The following is a 16,619-nucleotide window of genomic DNA, read 5'->3' as shown; positions in this document are numbered from 1 at the left end:
ATCCCTGACCAGAGATAAGGCTAGACTCTGAGAGGAGGAGAGCTTGGAAAGATCCAAGAGCTCTCCATGTTGCCACCCTCCAGGCATCTCAGAGGAGCATTCCAAGCATCACACAGCTCAAATGATGATGTTCTTAATGGATCAATTATCTGAGGCCCTTCAGGGGAGACCCAAGATGCTCTATAAAAAGAGGCCTTCAGTGACCTTCAGACCAGAGCTGTCAATACAGAATATGGCAGAAGTTTTGGGTAGAGTTTGCTTGAAAAATGCTCTTCATGCCTGTGTCTTGCTAGGTCACTTTCAGCTCTCCTGCGATGTTTCCATACTTCCCACTTATTTCTCCTCTAGAAGAATATAGATAGGCCACTGGGACATAGTCACGTACATCACATCCTGCTCCTTATCCAGTGATGCTCCAAACTGGGTAGTTCTGGTTACAAAGCCAGCACTGGTGCATTCAAAGCCTCTTTGCTTCAAGCAGAAATAGCATAGTATTGCTGCATGTTCCCCTCCCATCTTCCATCTCCTCTCAGCCCTCTTCTGAAGCTCTGAATTATTTCTTCTCACCTACACCTGCTAATATGTTGGTTGTGATTCACCCTGCATTGTGCTGAGTGACTCAGTACAGGGAGGGATTGGACAGGAGTCAGTACGAAGTGCCCCATTGGTTTCTGTGCTGTGGTTAAGGCTCCGTGGTGTCTAATGATGCTCTGCTGCAAGGTGTTAAGGCTTGAGCTCTTATCTTCCCTAAACAGTCCACGCTCTTAATACTGCGATTTCTTAGCATCTTTTTTTTTTCTTTTTTACTATAAATATTAAAACTCTTCTGACTGAAGAAATGTGGTGCACGGCTGAGTGTGGTGTTGCTGTGTCAGCGCACTGTTTTGAATGGAGAGGGAAATAGTTGGCATGATGCACACCAGAAACAGCAAATAAGATGCAAGTGACCTTTGTGATAAGGGACTTCACCAGGCAGTGATAAAGATTGGGACAGCATTTACTCCATCATCCCCAATTGTTGTCTTGTACTCTCTGTAGCTCTGTGGGTGAGTGCTCAGGGTTATCCCCTAATTCAAATGGGTTTTGTTTTTTAACCCCATCTCATTTCCAGACATTATCTGCCTAGTATGAAGATGGGCACTTTGCTTTGGAAAATGTCATTGTAATCAGGCTGGCTGTGCAGAGTTTATCTTGATTTTTGAGTGCAGACAATTGTCCTCCAGACTTTAATAAAAGCCTTCATTATCCCACCACTGATCCAGCCACAGAAAATTGGGCTGAAAGAGAACTTGAAGAGCTTCCTAGGCTTCCCAGAACTGCTGTTCTGTAATATCTAGGTGGCTTAAAAACCACAGAGCAAGCACTTGGCTGTTTGGTTTCTTCTGAGAGGTGGTTTTTCTTTAATATGGGTTTATTTAAGATGCGTGAACTTAGCTACTCATGGAACAATGAGTTCAATGTCTCCTCAAAACAGTTTCAAATTGGAAAAGATTATTTAAGAGCAATTTTAGTAGCTTGTAGCCCTTGAATCTTGTTGGAAGCCCATAAGCATTAATAGATAGACTGAGAGCTTTTGAAAATATTGGTCATCGTCTACTTATTAATCATCTGAGAATAGCTTGTACCTGTGTGGATGCACATGTCTGTGGGTGAAAGGTATGGAAAAACACTGTCTGTTTTTGGAGCTACAGACATTGCAGCTTTGGTTGGTGTTAATTCATAGTGGCTAGTCTTGTCTGAGCTGAGAAGCTGTGGATGCCCATCCCTGGAGGTGTTCAAGGCCAGGTTGGATGGGACCTTGGGCAACCTGGTCTAGAGTGTTATTCAGTGGGTGGCAGCCCTGTCTACAGCAGGAGGTTGGAATTGTGTGATCTTCGAGGTCCTGTCCAACCCAAACCATTCTGGGATTCTGTGGTACGTGAGTTTGGCACTCAAAAAATGTATGAATTGGAGAAGGGAGGGATGGACTAAGGCAAGCATCTAGCAGACTTCTAAAACATTTTTCCTCTGGGTACACCTCATTTCAACTGGTCTTGAGGCTGTTGGGGATGTGTTAAGTTGGTGAAGATCTTCACAGTGATTTTGATGTGTTTCTCAAAGCCATGGGAGAAGTTGGAGGGAAGTTGGCCTTTTCACTAGCAAAGTGTTACATGGTTTTTGTCTCAGCCTGTAACAGAGTCTGTGTGTTTGCAGCTATGATGGAGTGCCATTTCTGATGCATGACAAGACACTCAGGAGAACAACGAATGTGGAGGAAGTGTTTCCAGGGCGGGCCTACGAACACTCTTCCATGTTCAACTGGACTGACCTGGAAATGCTCAACGCTGGAGAGTGGTTCCTACGGGTGTGTACCTATAGGGTGTCCTGCATCCATGGCTATGGGATAAAAGCTCTACCTGAACCCTCTTTGAGGTGGCTCCTCAATAGAGTGGTCTGAACTGCATCAACACCGAGTCTTTATGTGAACTGCATGTAGTTCAGTCCTCTACTATTCGCATAGCTTGACATCCTACACAAAGCATTCACAGCTGCCTTTAGGTAGTGTTACCAGGGGCTGGAGCAATGGCCTAGCCCCCAAGAGCTCTCTATGGGAATTTAAGTTGCTTGATCCTCTCTCTGCCTTGCAACCTGGTTTTTCTGTGCTTCTTCCACCACTTGGAAGGCTGGAACTACTCAGGACTTCCAGCATCCCCCTGGAAGGGGAAATATGACTATAAAGAAAACAGAAGAGATTGTTGTACTGTTACTTTTACTTTAATTTATGTTTGGAGGTAATTGTTTCTAAAAAGTAAAAACATCCACAGAGATGTTCAGCTTTCAAAGTCCAAGGGAGAAGGAATTGCCTTGGGATGGGCTGATCCATCTACAGATGTGGTTGTTGGAGTGGGGATGCTGCGAAAATGCCTTTTGATAGATGAGAGGGACAAAGACAGCAGCTGGAAGGTTGGTTTTGGAGAAGTCCTTTGAGACAGAATCATTTCTAAACGGACTTATGTCAGGAGAGTCCACCTTCTCCAGCATCCCGTAGCTCCTCTCATATCGCTTTTGATTCCTTTGGGTGGGGAAGCTGAGGCATGGAGAAGCACTTCAATGAAGTCCTAGATGAGCATTGAGTGTAGTTGTCAGCATCCCCTACTGTTGCCAAGGTGGGATGGAAAAAGAGCTCCACCTGCCCCCAGGGAGCCTGTGCTTCATGGTGGTGATTCTGGGATCTTTTACTTTCAGAATGACCCTTTCTGGACAGCTGGATCCCTCTCTAGGTCTGACTACTTGGAAGCTGCGAACCAGTCTGTCTGCAAGCTAGCAGATATGCTGGAGGTGATCAAGGATAACACATCACTCATCCTGAACTTCCAGGACCTGCCACCAGATCATCCCTATTACACTTCTTACATCAATATCACCTTGAAGACCATCCTGGCGTCGGGAATTCAGCAACAAGCTGTGAGTTTTATGGGATTGGTGGTATTTCAAAAATTGAACATCCTTATGGGTTTCCTGTGTTCTTTAGTGCCTCATTTGATCCATTTGGATGCTTGGTTTGGGGTGTTACTTGGAAGTTGAGCTGGGGAGGAAAATGCCTGCAGGCTGCTGGTCCCACCCTGAGCACGGACCTTTGAGAGCCTGCTGCCTTCTGGTTGCAGCAATAACACCCTCACAGCAAAAAGACAACCTTGGCCTGTACTCATGGAAGGATGGCTGGTAGATGGAGAGATGGGATCATTTCCATTGCTCAGCAATCGTGTCCAGCATGGGGCTTCCAGAAGACAAATACCGATAAAATGAGATCAATACTGCAGAGTAATAAAGGGTTCTATGAGGAGGGGCTGAGAGAACTGAATCTTGTTGTCCTGGAAGAAAGAAGTCTGTGGGGAGACCTCATGGCAGCTGACCAGGACCATCAAGAAGGTTGTTGAGAAGTTGGAGCCAAGTAGTCATAAACTGGACCAGCAAAAGGAGGCCTCATCCCAACTTTCTTTCCTATAATTGCCAAGCAATTAATAGCAATGGCTCAGTGCTAAAAGTCAGTGTCCAGCCTCATCTCATGAGCCCTTGGCTTGACCTGTTTTCATCTCAACCCTTTTCACCTCTAAATTTTCATGCATTAGATATTTCTCTTGGTTCCCCAGCCATCCAGAAATGCATTTGAATATAAATACAGGAGGCTGCGTGCCTCTCCTAGACTATTTGTATGACAAATAAGGCAAAATCTATCGTGCATATTTGCTTCTGACTTAACATAAACTGGTTATGTGCAGCCTTTGGCTGGTGTTATCTGCTTTGTGAGCCCTCTTTGCCTTGACCTCCCTCTGTCTCTGCAGGTGATGTGGCTGCCAGACACGGAGCGGCAGCTGGTCAGACAGATTGCTCCAGCTTTCCAGCAGACTTCTGGCCTCAAATTGGATGCAGAGCACTTGAGAGAGAAGGGCATCGTGAAGCTCAACCTGCGTTACACCAAGGTCACAAATGAGGATGTCAGGTAGAGTCCTCCCTTTGGTTGCAATGCTGGTAGCACATTGTTCTACAGCCACACATGCATCCCTTTCCCAGCAGCATCTTTCTTGGCCATCCCAAGACTTGTCTGCATACAGGCGTTGTTTCAGATGGATTTGCTGTTAAAACACCTGAGCTGTTCAAGCTCGTCCCTCCCATTACCCAGCATCCAGGCTGTTCCCAGAATTGCTCATTTGCCCCATAGAATAGGGCAATCATAGACTCGTTAAGGTTGGAAAAGACCTCATGAAGTCCAACCATCAGCCCATCACCACGATGCCAAGCATGTCCCCCAGTGCCACGTCAGTGTCTCATATGTGACAGTCCTTTCTGAAATGCAGATCTGTGAATATTCCTTATCCTTATTCCATTATTATCTCTGCTTTCATCTCTATCAACAGCTGCCCTGTTGTCTGTTAACCCTCTCCAGAGCTTCTATGGCAGATTCTTGATTAGTCCGACGTCTAAATTAGTTCTTAGAACTTTTTTGGCAGACAGTTCACATGTTCTGCTGCTGTCACCTGTTTAGAGTGGTTAGGCCTCATCTTTAATGAGACTGTCACAGCATGTGCAGCCTTCTGCCAGTGCATTATCTGAATGATGCACAGCACTAGCTCATGGCTTTGCCCTTTCCTCATGAAGTGTGGGTTGTCTCTCATAGAGACCTTTTCCCATTTTTAGAGTTTGAATTTATTCCTTGAATAAGTATTTGAGAAATGAAACGTGTTTTCAGATGAAAAAAAAACAAAACAACAAAACTCTGCATTTAGATTATTTGTCTTAGTGTACATATGGGCTGGAAAGAGAGAATCACTGAGAATGTGGCCTCTAGCTGTTTGCTTTGTCTCCTGGAGAGAACCATATGTCAGCTGTGGAAACTGGAAGATGCATCCCTGCAACTGTCCCTAAAACAAGGGCATGGGAGCTGTAGGAACTGACGTTGCAAATTCAGTCAGGTTTTAATTAAGTAGACTGCTTGTGAAACGTGATGAACATCTGAGGTAGATGTTAATTTGACCCCAACACAATGAAGTGGTGGTTAGAGAAACACAGAGTCCTTTATGATGTGTCTGAAGTGGGCTGAGTCCTGGGGCAGGTAATGCCTGGGAGGAAAAGAAAGCTTGTGCATTCCAACCACTTGATTGAAGTGCCCATGTTTTGCCTATGAGGTGAGTGTGCCCTTTGAAAAACCCGCTTCATATGATTCATAGCTAATATGTCTGCATTTCAGCAGTACAGGTGGTGAGAACTCTCTGAGATGGAGATTTCAAGTTGGACATTAAGAATCATTTCTTCTCCAGAGAGCAGCTGGGCACAGGCTGCCCAAGGAGGTGGTGGAGTCACCATCCCTGGAGGTGTTCAGATCTGTGGGGATGTGGCAATGAGGGACATGTTCAGTGGGCACAGTGGGATGGATTGGAGTGGGACATGGGGATGTCGGAGGTGAGATGAGGCACTGATGATTGCAGGACTCACCCCTCACTCTCTCTTCCTTTTGGCAGAGACTACATGGCAGCAAACCTGAGCGTGAATCTCTACACTGTGAATGAGCCCTGGCTGTACTCCATCCTCTGGTGCTCTGGTGTCCCATCGGTCACCTCCGACAGCTCCCACATCCTTCGCAAGGTGCCTTTTCCCATCTGGTTGATGGTAAGCACAGAGCACAGGAAGGTGCTGTGAACCCCTGCGAGTAGGGAACACCATGGGTTCAATGTGACATTAACCTTGAGTGTTTTCACCCTCTGTATGTCTAAGATGGTGAAGGATCAGTGCACCTCTTGCACAATCCCTTCTTTCAGGACTCTCCCCATGCAGCATTTGGAGACCTTGGAGATTGTATTGCATGTCTCACTTAACCCACCCAACTTTTCCACATTCCTTCAATGTAAATCACCTTTCCAGACCTGCTGAGCAGCTACTAGAGTTGCAGGAGTTTAGTCTGGTTTTAATACCAAATGAGGACAGATTTTACCTCTGGCTACTCCATTGCCATACTAGGAACAAAGACCTTACCCATCACATAGGCAGTAGAGCCTCTGAAAGCTCTTCTAGCACTTTGGGTCTCTGAACCAAAAAGAAACATTCACGTTGGAGTGGAGGGAAAGAAGTTGCATCATAGTATTACCCAAACAAGCTCAGCTGCAGAGGTGTACATGGATGTTGTGGGGCTATTTTTTGGTGACAGATTTTGATGGGGGGGCATCTGTTTTGCCACTGCTCTGGGACATCCCATTGGGAAAGGGGAAATAAGATGAGCACAAGAGGAATTCAGCAGGCGTTATCTGCATCTTCAGTTGGAGGTAGGACCTCCAGACTACTGCCTGAATGAATGAACATCTATGCATCTGTGAATGTCATTAGTCTTAGCTTAACACACTGCTTGTATCTGACAACACAGATTTGCACTGGTGTGAGCCGAAGCTGCAAATCTTGAAAATGGTCTGAACGGACTGATCTGTTGGCATCAGAAATTATCACTGTCTGAATTCTGCTGCTGCAAACATCTGTCTTCCTCTACAGTTGGCAGGAGTTTTGGGTACATCACTGGCAGCTTTTTACTGCCAAATCCTCATTGTCAGCTATGAAAAGCAGCTGATGCTTGGAGCCCTCCTTCTAGGGCTCTCCCATCTGTTGGAATCCCAACTCAACATCCCACAGAGGAGAGCTTTGGAAATGCAAAGATTGAGTTGGGGTTCTGACCCCAACTTGACATCCTTAATGTGAGTGCCCAGCATGGCGCTCCTGTCCTGTCCTGCCTTTTTGAGAGTCTCCCTTAAAGATTTGAGTTACTCTCTGGATTCCAGTTTTTGTGCTCGTAAAATGTTTGCTAACTCTGAGCCTTCTGTGGGATTTGATGGGTATTACAGATTCCTTTTTTTCAGTCATCAATACAAAGTGCTCGAACTTGCCCAGAAGGTTCTGTTCATGTCTGCCTATTCCTTCAAACAAAAATACACAGGAAAACCTGATATTTTGGGTGTTGTTGTGGATTACTGATTCGGATAAGTGAAACATTTAGATGTGTAGGTTCTCTGCTGGCCTAAAAGCCTCCTGAGTTTTGATTCAAAACATCTGTGATAGTGTTCTCCGATCAGGAAAAAGGCACTTTTGTGCCTGTTGGTCTTAATAAATGCAGAAAATTAGGCAGGTCTTATTGCAGTATCACCACAACATCAGATGTCTCTTTTCCATTGTTAAGTATGAAAATAAAGGATGAAATGTTGATCAGAAGGGTTAGCTAATTAAAGCATTGCCCTGCTCTTCCTGCAGGATACATTGAGACACACAAAGAGGCAGTGACCAGAGAAACTAATTACTCTATTCTGGGAGACAGGGGTAGCAATGTTGGTGGTTCCCAACTGGTTTCACCTATGTTACCCTACTGTTGCATGAACGCCTCTTTCTGCATCATGTTCTATTTATTTAATTAAATATTATTTGTCTGCATTAATGGCATTGGCCATTGCAGTGCCTGTGTCTGGTCTGGTAATAAGTTAGCAACCTTGGGTCTGTGTCCTCCAGGATTGGACTGGCCAAGTAGAAGTTTGGTGGCTGTTTGGTGGCCGTCATGGGTGGGAATCTGCTGAGCATCAGCAGGAGTTGATTATTAATGACTATTACTTAGACCAGCAAGAGTTGCCTGTACCTCAAAGGTCAGAAATCACAACCTATGTGCTTATAGTACAGGGGCCGTTCTAAACAGCTAATGGTAGCACTCAAAATGGAACTTGCCTGTCCAACAAGCAGCGTGCACGTGTTCTTGTTTTCCCACAGGTTTGAATTCCCAAAGAGCCTCTTACCTCACCTTGAGGTACAGCTGAGATGGGGAACTTCCAGCCCACAAAGCTCTGAGAAAGCATCAGCACGTGCAAAATGCTTATTAAAGCTTAGAGCTTTTCCTGTTTGCTTCCTGATAACGCCATCTCTAGTGACAGGCTAACAGCAGAAATGTCATCAACGTGCTTTATCTGTGACCCCTGCAGCTCTGTGCTTTTCTTTCTGCCCCGGTGGTAACTTCAGCAATGTTATGGTCTCCCTGTGCATATACAACAGCTTGAAGATCTGCTCCTGTTCTTTGTCTTCCAGCCTCCAGACGAGTACCGCCTCATCTGGATCACGTCTGATCTCATTTCATTTGTCGTAATTGTAGGAGTTTTTATATTCCAGAAGTAAGTAGCATCGTTGGGGCTCAACTCTCGTGTATTTGTGGTGTGTGATTTCACTGGGGGTGTGGGGTGGGGATGGAAGAGAGGACTGTGGTGCTCCTCAAGAGCGTGGATTGCCATAGAAGGAAAACTGCTGATGAAAAATTCCTACAGAGACTGCAAACAGGAATTGATTCTACCTCAGAGATGACATTTGAATGTGATGAAGTCAGTGCTTTTAAAAGGAGTAAGAGATCTCACAGCAGGAATGGCAGACTCCTTGCTCTTCTCATAAATGTGCGTGGGAGAGAAACCTTCAGTGTCTTCGGGGAAATGGACTTCAAGGAGTTTAAATGCTTTGGGAGAAGGAGAGGAAGTAGTTTGAGTTTTCACAATTACAGCTTTTACAATGAGTCTGTCTTTTAGTTCTTCTAGAAGTAGTTGGTTCCTATTAGGATGAAGAGAGGCGTGTAAGTGATGCGAAACTGTTACAGCTTAGCAGATCCAATCAGTTGCCCAATTGGATGCTTGGAGAAAAAAATACCCTTTTTTCCAAAGGAAACGTGGAGGCAGAAGCCTTTAGGACCCCAAACACGGATGTGGAGCAGAAAGGCTGGGAGCACGATAAGCTTAAGACACTGATGAATCAGTAGGAGATAAATCAACTTGGTAATGGTAGAGTTGGCCAAACCACCCTCTTGATTATAAGGGAGGAAATGACGGTGTCCTCCTGGTGATGTGCCTGCTCTCCTGAGAGGCACTTTAGCTGTCAGTGATGACACTGAAATAACCCACTCTGGGAGAGCACGAGCTCGGGAGGAGAGATGCTCTTCCTCCAGTGAGAAGCAGCAGCCTTCCCTTGGGAAAGTGTCATTTTGAAATTGCACCTCTCTCTTCACCCGGCTTTGTAATCTCATCTGCTTTAGCATGCACAAAGCACTACGCTAGAGACAGCAGAAGGCTTGTGCTTTCCTTCTTTCTTGATCTCCAAAATGCCTTTGTGTTAGGAGTAGCAATTTCATTTCCTTCAGCTTTATGAGCCAGTAATCTTGCTGTCATGATGCCCCAGATCGTCTGCTTGCAGCAATCCCTTTCTCTCCCCAGGGCAGTAAATTACCTGGGCATTTTCACCACGTTACAGCAGGCTGTTGCTCCTGCCAACACCTGCTATGGACTTGACTTCAGGCCATATGTTGATAATTGTGTCCTTCTATATTTGCAACCCACGCAGTCCCAGGCTGGTAGACCAGTGCCCAGTAGGTCACCCATTCCAGCACAGCATAATAGAATGAGAAGCAGATTCAGACCCCTCTCTAATTCGATTTACCAATACTTAACAAAACCGATGGCTTAAATGAGATTTACCAATGTGTTTATAATTTCACTCAGAAGCCCGGTGATTCAAATTGCAGCCAGTTAAACCTTTCCTTTCCTAAACCAGGTAGACATTGTGGCTGTGTTGTCTGGAAGCTTCCTCTACTCCCTCAGATTCATCAGTGGGTTTAATAAGAGATTTCCCTGTTCTTCAGACCTTTATTTCTCAGGCAGGTACAGAAGTGCACTGAGGAGGCTGAAGGCAGGGACTGAGCTCCTTAATGCTTAAAGAGCAGAATTTGAAGACCATGGTAGTGAAATACTTCACAGAATCATTAAGGGTGGGAAAGACCTCTGAGATCATCCAGTCCAACCACTGACCCATCACTATTTGAAGAGTTTTGCATCATCTCCCAAAGCTGGTTTGGCTGGCTTTCTCTTATCACACCCAAAAGACCACATCCAAAAGACTTAAACTGAATCATACTGTAGGCTGTAGGTCTGCTACGTGGGCATTCTGATGTATGGATTGCTCCTCTCCCCTTCCAGCTTAGAGGTGGTTTGGTGGAGTAGGGAGAGAGGAAGCAGGGTGAGGGATGGAAGGACTGTGGGATTTCTCTCCTTTGGGACAGCTGAACCCCAAGTCATTGGAAAGAAGGAGAATAACTCCAGCATCAGAAGTTGGATTTTCTACAGCAAAAGACTTGCCCTCATGAGAGCTCCTGCTTTGTGCATCCCACATAGGAGATGCTCATTTCCCTGCTCCTCGCGGCAGCTTCACCATGCAGAAGAATGGGTATCAGCACCAAGTCTGTGCCTAAAACAAGTCTCAGCAGGATTGCCTATCGACTCCCTGCTGACACAATTCAGCTCCAGGAAGTGGGGCTTGATATTTGGCCTTCAATATGTCCTGTGTTTTTGTTTTAGCTTTTTTTTGTGTGTGTATGTGTGTGTATTTTTTCCTGGAGTCCTTTTTGGGGCAAAACAGGGCTGCTTCCTCCATGCAAGGACGAGGGGGTGGGTGGGATCAGAGGCACTGCTTCAATGTGCTCGTCTCTCTCCTCCGCATGGCTTGTCTCTCCTCTATAGGGCAGGGGTTGCTCCTGCTCTTCTACTTCAGCTCTGGGAACAGGATCGTGGCAGGCTCTCCAGGAGAGAAATACCAACTGTGATGACTTCTAACCAATCTTTTTTGCCTCTTTGCCTTGTTTATTTTCTTACTGCTCTGACTGTTGTGCATGTTCCTCCTCTTTCTCTCTCTGCTGCATTCTGGCATCTCACAGCTATCACATGATCAGGTAATTCTGGTGCTTTCCTCCTCTTTCTCTTTTTCATTCAGCCTTCCTTTCTCTCTTTCTTTCTCCCTCTCTGCTACGGCTTCACTGCAGATAGACAGTGTGGGACACAGCTTTTCCATGATGCTTTCAAACATCTGGCTTCACAAGGGGACCATTAGAGTCAGAACATTGCATGGTCCATAGCCATGAGCACCACGGGAGCCTGATGCTGAAGCTGATGGATGCTTTGAAGGCCATCTGACCTTTTGTTACAAAGATTGAAGTTGCTGCCCTTTAAAAAAGCCCAGTTCTGAGGTCCTGCAGTGTGCTGAAACTGGGCAGTTCCCCATGGAGATGATGCTTTCTCCATGGAAATTATTTCACTGCAAAATATGCTCTTCCTGCATTTACCAGAGGTTTTTTCAGGACCAGCCTCTTCTAAGCTACCTAATTCTAAATAACATGAAAAATGTATTCTATTCAGTTATATTCAGGATCAGTTCTCCAAACTGGGTGTTAATGAATAGGGCTGACAGCTGAGCAGGTTTGGCTCAATGACCGCTGCGCTCATTGGAGCTTTGGAGGCTTTTCCCAGTTACACTACTAGGAAACTGGAAATACAGTCTGAAGATAAAAGCAGCCGTGTACCCAGGAATGGAATGAGCCTGGGATCTGGGATTTGAAGTGCCATAAATTGGCAACCCAAATTCCTTCTTGCATTGATTGTTTTCTCAATGATAGTTCTCATCCCATTGGAGGGAAGCACTGTCACCTTTCTGCAGTAAAGCCTTTGCCATGTCCAAACTCACACCAAACTCTCCATGTTACCTTCTCCATTCCTTCTGCTTGGCACCATGGGGTTGCATTTTTGAGGACTGGCTCCTCCCTACGCGTGCTCAGTCCCCCCCTTCCCCTACCCACCACCTTTGGGGTTGGGGTTGGCCATCTGGAAGCATCACCTGTTCCACCAGGTATTTGGAATTGCAGTGTTTCATCCTCGCGTCACCTCACCAAAATGGGACTGGCTGTGGGGCCAAGGAGGTGGAGTGCCCTCCTCCTTTCAACTCTCCATTGCTCTCTGGCATTTCTCATGTGGGTGGGGAGAAGAGAGAGGTATGGAGGAGTTGGTCAGGCTTTAGACAGGAGCAATGGAGGTGTTCAAGACCAGGTTGGATGGGGCCCTGGGCAACCTGGTCTAGTACCAGATCTGGAGGTTGGTGGCCCTGCCTGTGGCAGGGGGTTGGAACTTGACGATCTGTGGGGTCCCTTCCAACCCAAGTCTTTGTATGATCATATGAATAGCAGGATGGGGACTGTGTGGATATGTCTGGCTTGGCTCTTTGCTCACTACCATTTTATGACCTTGGTACCTACCAACTCTGTTTTCTCCCCAGTCTGTCCTTTCCCATCTCCTTTCCCATCCATTTCTCCTCAACCCGAGCACCCCAGTCGTGGCCCTAACATGGTGTGTGCTGTCTCTGTGTTGTTGTCCCAGTATTTTTTAGTCTGTTCCTACCCCATGTCCGTCTGGTCTGCTTTGATGCCTCCCAGAACACGACCAACCTGCTGTCTGTCTGACACAACGAGCCCTGCTCTGGGCTGCCCTTTTTGCACATGCGACTGGTCACAACAGAGTCCAAGGGGGTAGGAGAGGTGTTATTTCCTATTAAATAAGCTTCCTGGTGACCCTAAGTCTATTGAGCTCAGCAGAAAATGTTTCATGCAGCATAGAGTGGTGTCGCATCTTGGTTGAATAGACTGATGGCACCTCTGCTAAGAGGGTATTTCAAAATGGGGGTGGTATTGGGAGCTTGGTTTGCTTTGCATGGGGCTACAAGCAGCTGTAGAAGCTAATTGAGTAATTGCATGAACCCTTGCAAATTTGGGCTGGTTTTGATGTTGCTCCTTGGGTGCGTTCCATTTGAAAATACATCCCAGCTATGAGCCCTGCTCTGCTTCTCTTACCCGGAGCTGAAATTCCCTCCTGAATGCTCAGGAAGTCCTGACTGGACCTACTAACACTCCATACTAGCCCAGAAAAGGTCCACAAAGTGTTAAGGGAGAGAACTCAGAGGGTACCTGGAGTCAGTGTGCTTCAGCTCAGGTGTGTGCACAAATTGTACCCAGAGAGGTGGTGCAAGAGCTGTCAGAATGCTTGAGCTGGGGCATCCTGTCCAGGGCTCCGTGTCCTAAAGGGGCCCAAGCCCTTGAGCAAGAGATCACCATGGCTCTAGGCCATGCAACCCAACCTGATGCTCCATGTCTTAATGCTGTGGGCACAGGGAAGATCCAGCATGGTGACAAAGTGTTTTGGTCCTGATTAAGGAATTTCTTATCCTGTGAGACCCTGTGCAGGATCTGCCTCTGTGGGACAATAAGGGAAGAAATGATCATCGTCCAAGTTAAAGTAGCTCAGATCAGACGATAATGATAAAAATCGTGGTTTCGGGGTTTTGTTTGTTGGGTTTTTTGGGGGGGGCTTTAATATCTTCTCTGCCGCCTCGTGCTGCTTCTGGGTTGCTTTTGTCCATGGGGCCATGAGCTGTGCACTGTGGCCATCCCATCCCACCCCATCCCACCCCATCTTCCCTCTGTAGCAGAGCCCTGTCTTCATCTGTACAGTGTGGTGTCGCCCATTGGGATTTGGGGGGGGGAAGGAGGGAGGAAAGAGTGGAAACCATGGAAATCAACACCAGATAGATTCCTTGTAATTCATTTTATTTTCAATGGAACAACATCAGGACCTCATCTATGATTGTTTCAGGCCTGTGCTGTGGGCCCAGACTGGGGAGGTGTGGAACTTCTCAGATCTGCTCCTGGGGTGGGGAGAGGCTTAGAAATGTAAGAGAAGGCAGTTGTAACTCACCCCAGCCCAAAAGAAAGAAAGGAAAAAAAACAAAACCAAAAACACCATGAAAACCAGAAATACCACATTTTTATTCGATGGGTAAACCACTAGATGGTGCCAGAAGATCAGAAAATCCATCGGCCACCCTAAATCTGCTGTTTTTCCACCCAAGAGCTTTGTTACATCCCTGACTCTGGCAGGGAGAATGGGGATGAGCTACTTAGCTTTGCCACTGTTGTTGCATTTCCTTTATGTCCACTTTTAGAACAAAAAAGCTGGCTGATGTTAATGTGCAGCCAGGTTCTCATCAGCTTCATGTTGTCATTCATGTGATGGAAATTTTTGGTGAAACCAAAGGGAAAAAGAATTAAAGTGCATTTTGGGTTGGAAGCATTGAAGCAAAGAGCTGGCAGATGGGGAGCGAGCTGCCCTGGGTTACATTCCATTCAGGGTTGTTGTACATAATGACCTACCTGCATTGAGAGTGCTCGTGCTTTCCTTCCGAGCATCTCATGCTGATGTCTTTGCTGCATGTCTCAGGTTTGAGACTTGAACTTCTCTTTTGAGTTCTCTTCTCCTACATACGTGAGCATGACATGCAGCGAGGAAAAAGAAGTTTCTTCACTTGGCTCAGACTCTGTTTCCTCGTAACCACTCTTAAGAGTCAAAATAGTTCACCTCCTTAGGGCAGTTGTGATGTGGTGCAGAGAGGCTTTGGGTGCCTGTAGTCCTTGTTGCAATTAGTGGGGTTGGGATGCTGAGGGTAGTTTAGAGATGGCTCCTTTTTATGTTTGTACCCTCCCTAAGACCACACGCTCATGTCTGAACATCCTCCTGCCATGCGGGGTTGTGTAGGTACAAGGGCACGAAAGCATTGAGGGCCTCTGGGACTTGGTCTTTCCAGTGTTGGTGACCGCTTTGAGGATGCTCTTAGGGTTGGGGAGACCCAGCCCCTGATATTCCCTTCTTCTCTTGCAGGTGGCGCTTAGGAAGCATCAGGACCTACAACCCAGAGCAGATCATGCTCAGCGCTGCCGTCCGCCGGTCCAGTCGGGATGTCAAGATCATGAAGGAGAAACTGATCTTCTCGGGTATGGATTGGGGCTGGTCAGTCACAGCTCTTTGCTTCATCCTTCAGTTGTCACTCTGCTGATGGAGGAGAGTCTCAGAGTCATTAAGGTTGACAAAGGCCTCTAAGATCACTAAGTGCAGCCCTAACCCATCCCTGCCATGCCCACTGACCACATCCCTCAGTGCCACATCTTGATATGGGTGTCATCTCCCACTGGTGGGATGGGATGGCTGGACTGACCCTGCTGTGAGATACGGTCCCTTTTGGGATGTGGTTCTGGCTCATCAGTCCCAAATGGCTGTGGGTTTTCATGTTGATGCGTAGCATCTTCCTCTTAGCGTGTCTGTCCAAGCCCACCCCTAAGAAAGATCCCAGGAATGGGTACAAAGAAGGGAACATTTAGCTTTACGAGGCTGAAGTCAGCATGCGAAGCTGGAATGCCCACATTTGAAGGAATGTGTCTGTGATCTGCCCTTGGGCTCTATCATTGGCTTTCTTTCCTACCTACTAGAGGCTGGGGAGCTCCAGCAGGGATCAGGGTTTATTGTGCAAAGACAACTCATGCTTCGAAGATTTTACTGTGGGGAAACAGGCCTAATTCTGCCCTCCAGAGATGGTCAAAGTGAGATGTACAGCAAGGTTCAGTTTTGCTTCTGATGGTTGGTGGAGCTTACAGGGTCTGAAACTTAGAGATGAGCTCCAGTTTGGAGGTAATTCATGACTGGATTTTAAATAGGGCTAATGCTACTGAAGCCAGAGAGAATTCCCTTTAGGATAAGATGGATCTCAATCTCAAGCTGCGTCAGGAGAGATTCAGATTGGATGTTAGGAAGTTCTTCACAGTAAGGGTGGTTGAGAATTGCAGTGGGCTGCCCAGGGAAGTGGCAGAGTCCCCATCCCTCGTGGAACTTAAGGGACATGGATGTGGCACTAAGGGATGTGGTTTAGTGATGGGACTTGGTAGGTCAGGCTGGTGGTGGGACTGGATCATCTTGAAGGTCCTTTCCAACCTAGGCGATAACTGTGATTTTACTGGCTGCTCATCCATGAGGGTCTCCTGCATCTTGCACCTCTGTGACAACGTCCTTCCCTCCTCTACCCTCCCCAGAGATCAACAACGGCGTGGAGACCACAGACGAGCTGTCCCTCTGCTCTGAAAACGGCTACGCCAACGAGATGGTCACCCCCACGGATCATCGGGGCACCAGGCTGCGGATGGACTGAGGGGCTCCAGCCCAACCCCACGTGTGGCCAACCCCGCGTTTGCTCCGGCAACGAGAGCTGCGCTCTCCTGCTTGCCATGGGATGGGAAACTTTGAGGAACTGCTGGCAGGGCAGAGATCCCTCCCCATTCCACCATCAGTGGCTGCTCCACCTCTCTGCTTCTGAGATTGAGGGGCTTTTTTTTTTTTTTTGTAAATATGTAGAAAATCTGATTATTATTTTTTTTCTTTTTTTTTTTTTTCCGT

At 46.7% G+C, this 16,619-nt stretch overlaps 1 protein-coding gene across 4 annotated transcripts in view; it reads left to right on the top strand.

Annotated features, from left to right (window-relative positions):
• The window catches only part of LOC107308597 (glycerophosphodiester phosphodiesterase domain-containing protein 5), a 135,334-nt gene extending 118,738 nt beyond the window's left edge, over nucleotides 1–16,596 (top strand). For 3 of the 4 annotated variants that reach the window (XM_015852598.2, XM_015852601.2, XM_015852599.2), the window contains 8 exons: nucleotides 2,194–2,344; nucleotides 3,226–3,444; nucleotides 4,323–4,480; nucleotides 5,997–6,144; nucleotides 8,581–8,663; nucleotides 11,237–11,251; nucleotides 15,057–15,169; nucleotides 16,259–16,596. In XM_015852598.2, the coding sequence (XP_015708084.1) occupies nucleotides 2,194–2,344; nucleotides 3,226–3,444; nucleotides 4,323–4,480; nucleotides 5,997–6,144; nucleotides 8,581–8,663; nucleotides 11,237–11,251; nucleotides 15,057–15,169; nucleotides 16,259–16,374 (1,003 nt within the window). In that variant the 3' untranslated portion in view covers nucleotides 16,375–16,596. The remainder of the gene's footprint in view (nucleotides 1–2,193; nucleotides 2,345–3,225; nucleotides 3,445–4,322; nucleotides 4,481–5,996; nucleotides 6,145–8,580; nucleotides 8,664–11,236; nucleotides 11,252–15,056; nucleotides 15,170–16,258) is intronic. The other variant, XM_015852602.2, reaches the window with a different exon arrangement.
• Nucleotides 16,597–16,619: the final 23 nt, after the last annotated feature.

The sequence above is a fragment of the Coturnix japonica genome, chromosome 1, assembly GCF_001577835.2.
Source record: "Coturnix japonica isolate 7356 chromosome 1, Coturnix japonica 2.1, whole genome shotgun sequence".
Taxonomy (NCBI): domain Eukaryota; kingdom Metazoa; phylum Chordata; class Aves; order Galliformes; family Phasianidae; genus Coturnix; species Coturnix japonica.
This window is presented reverse-complemented; position numbering and strand designations above follow the sequence as displayed.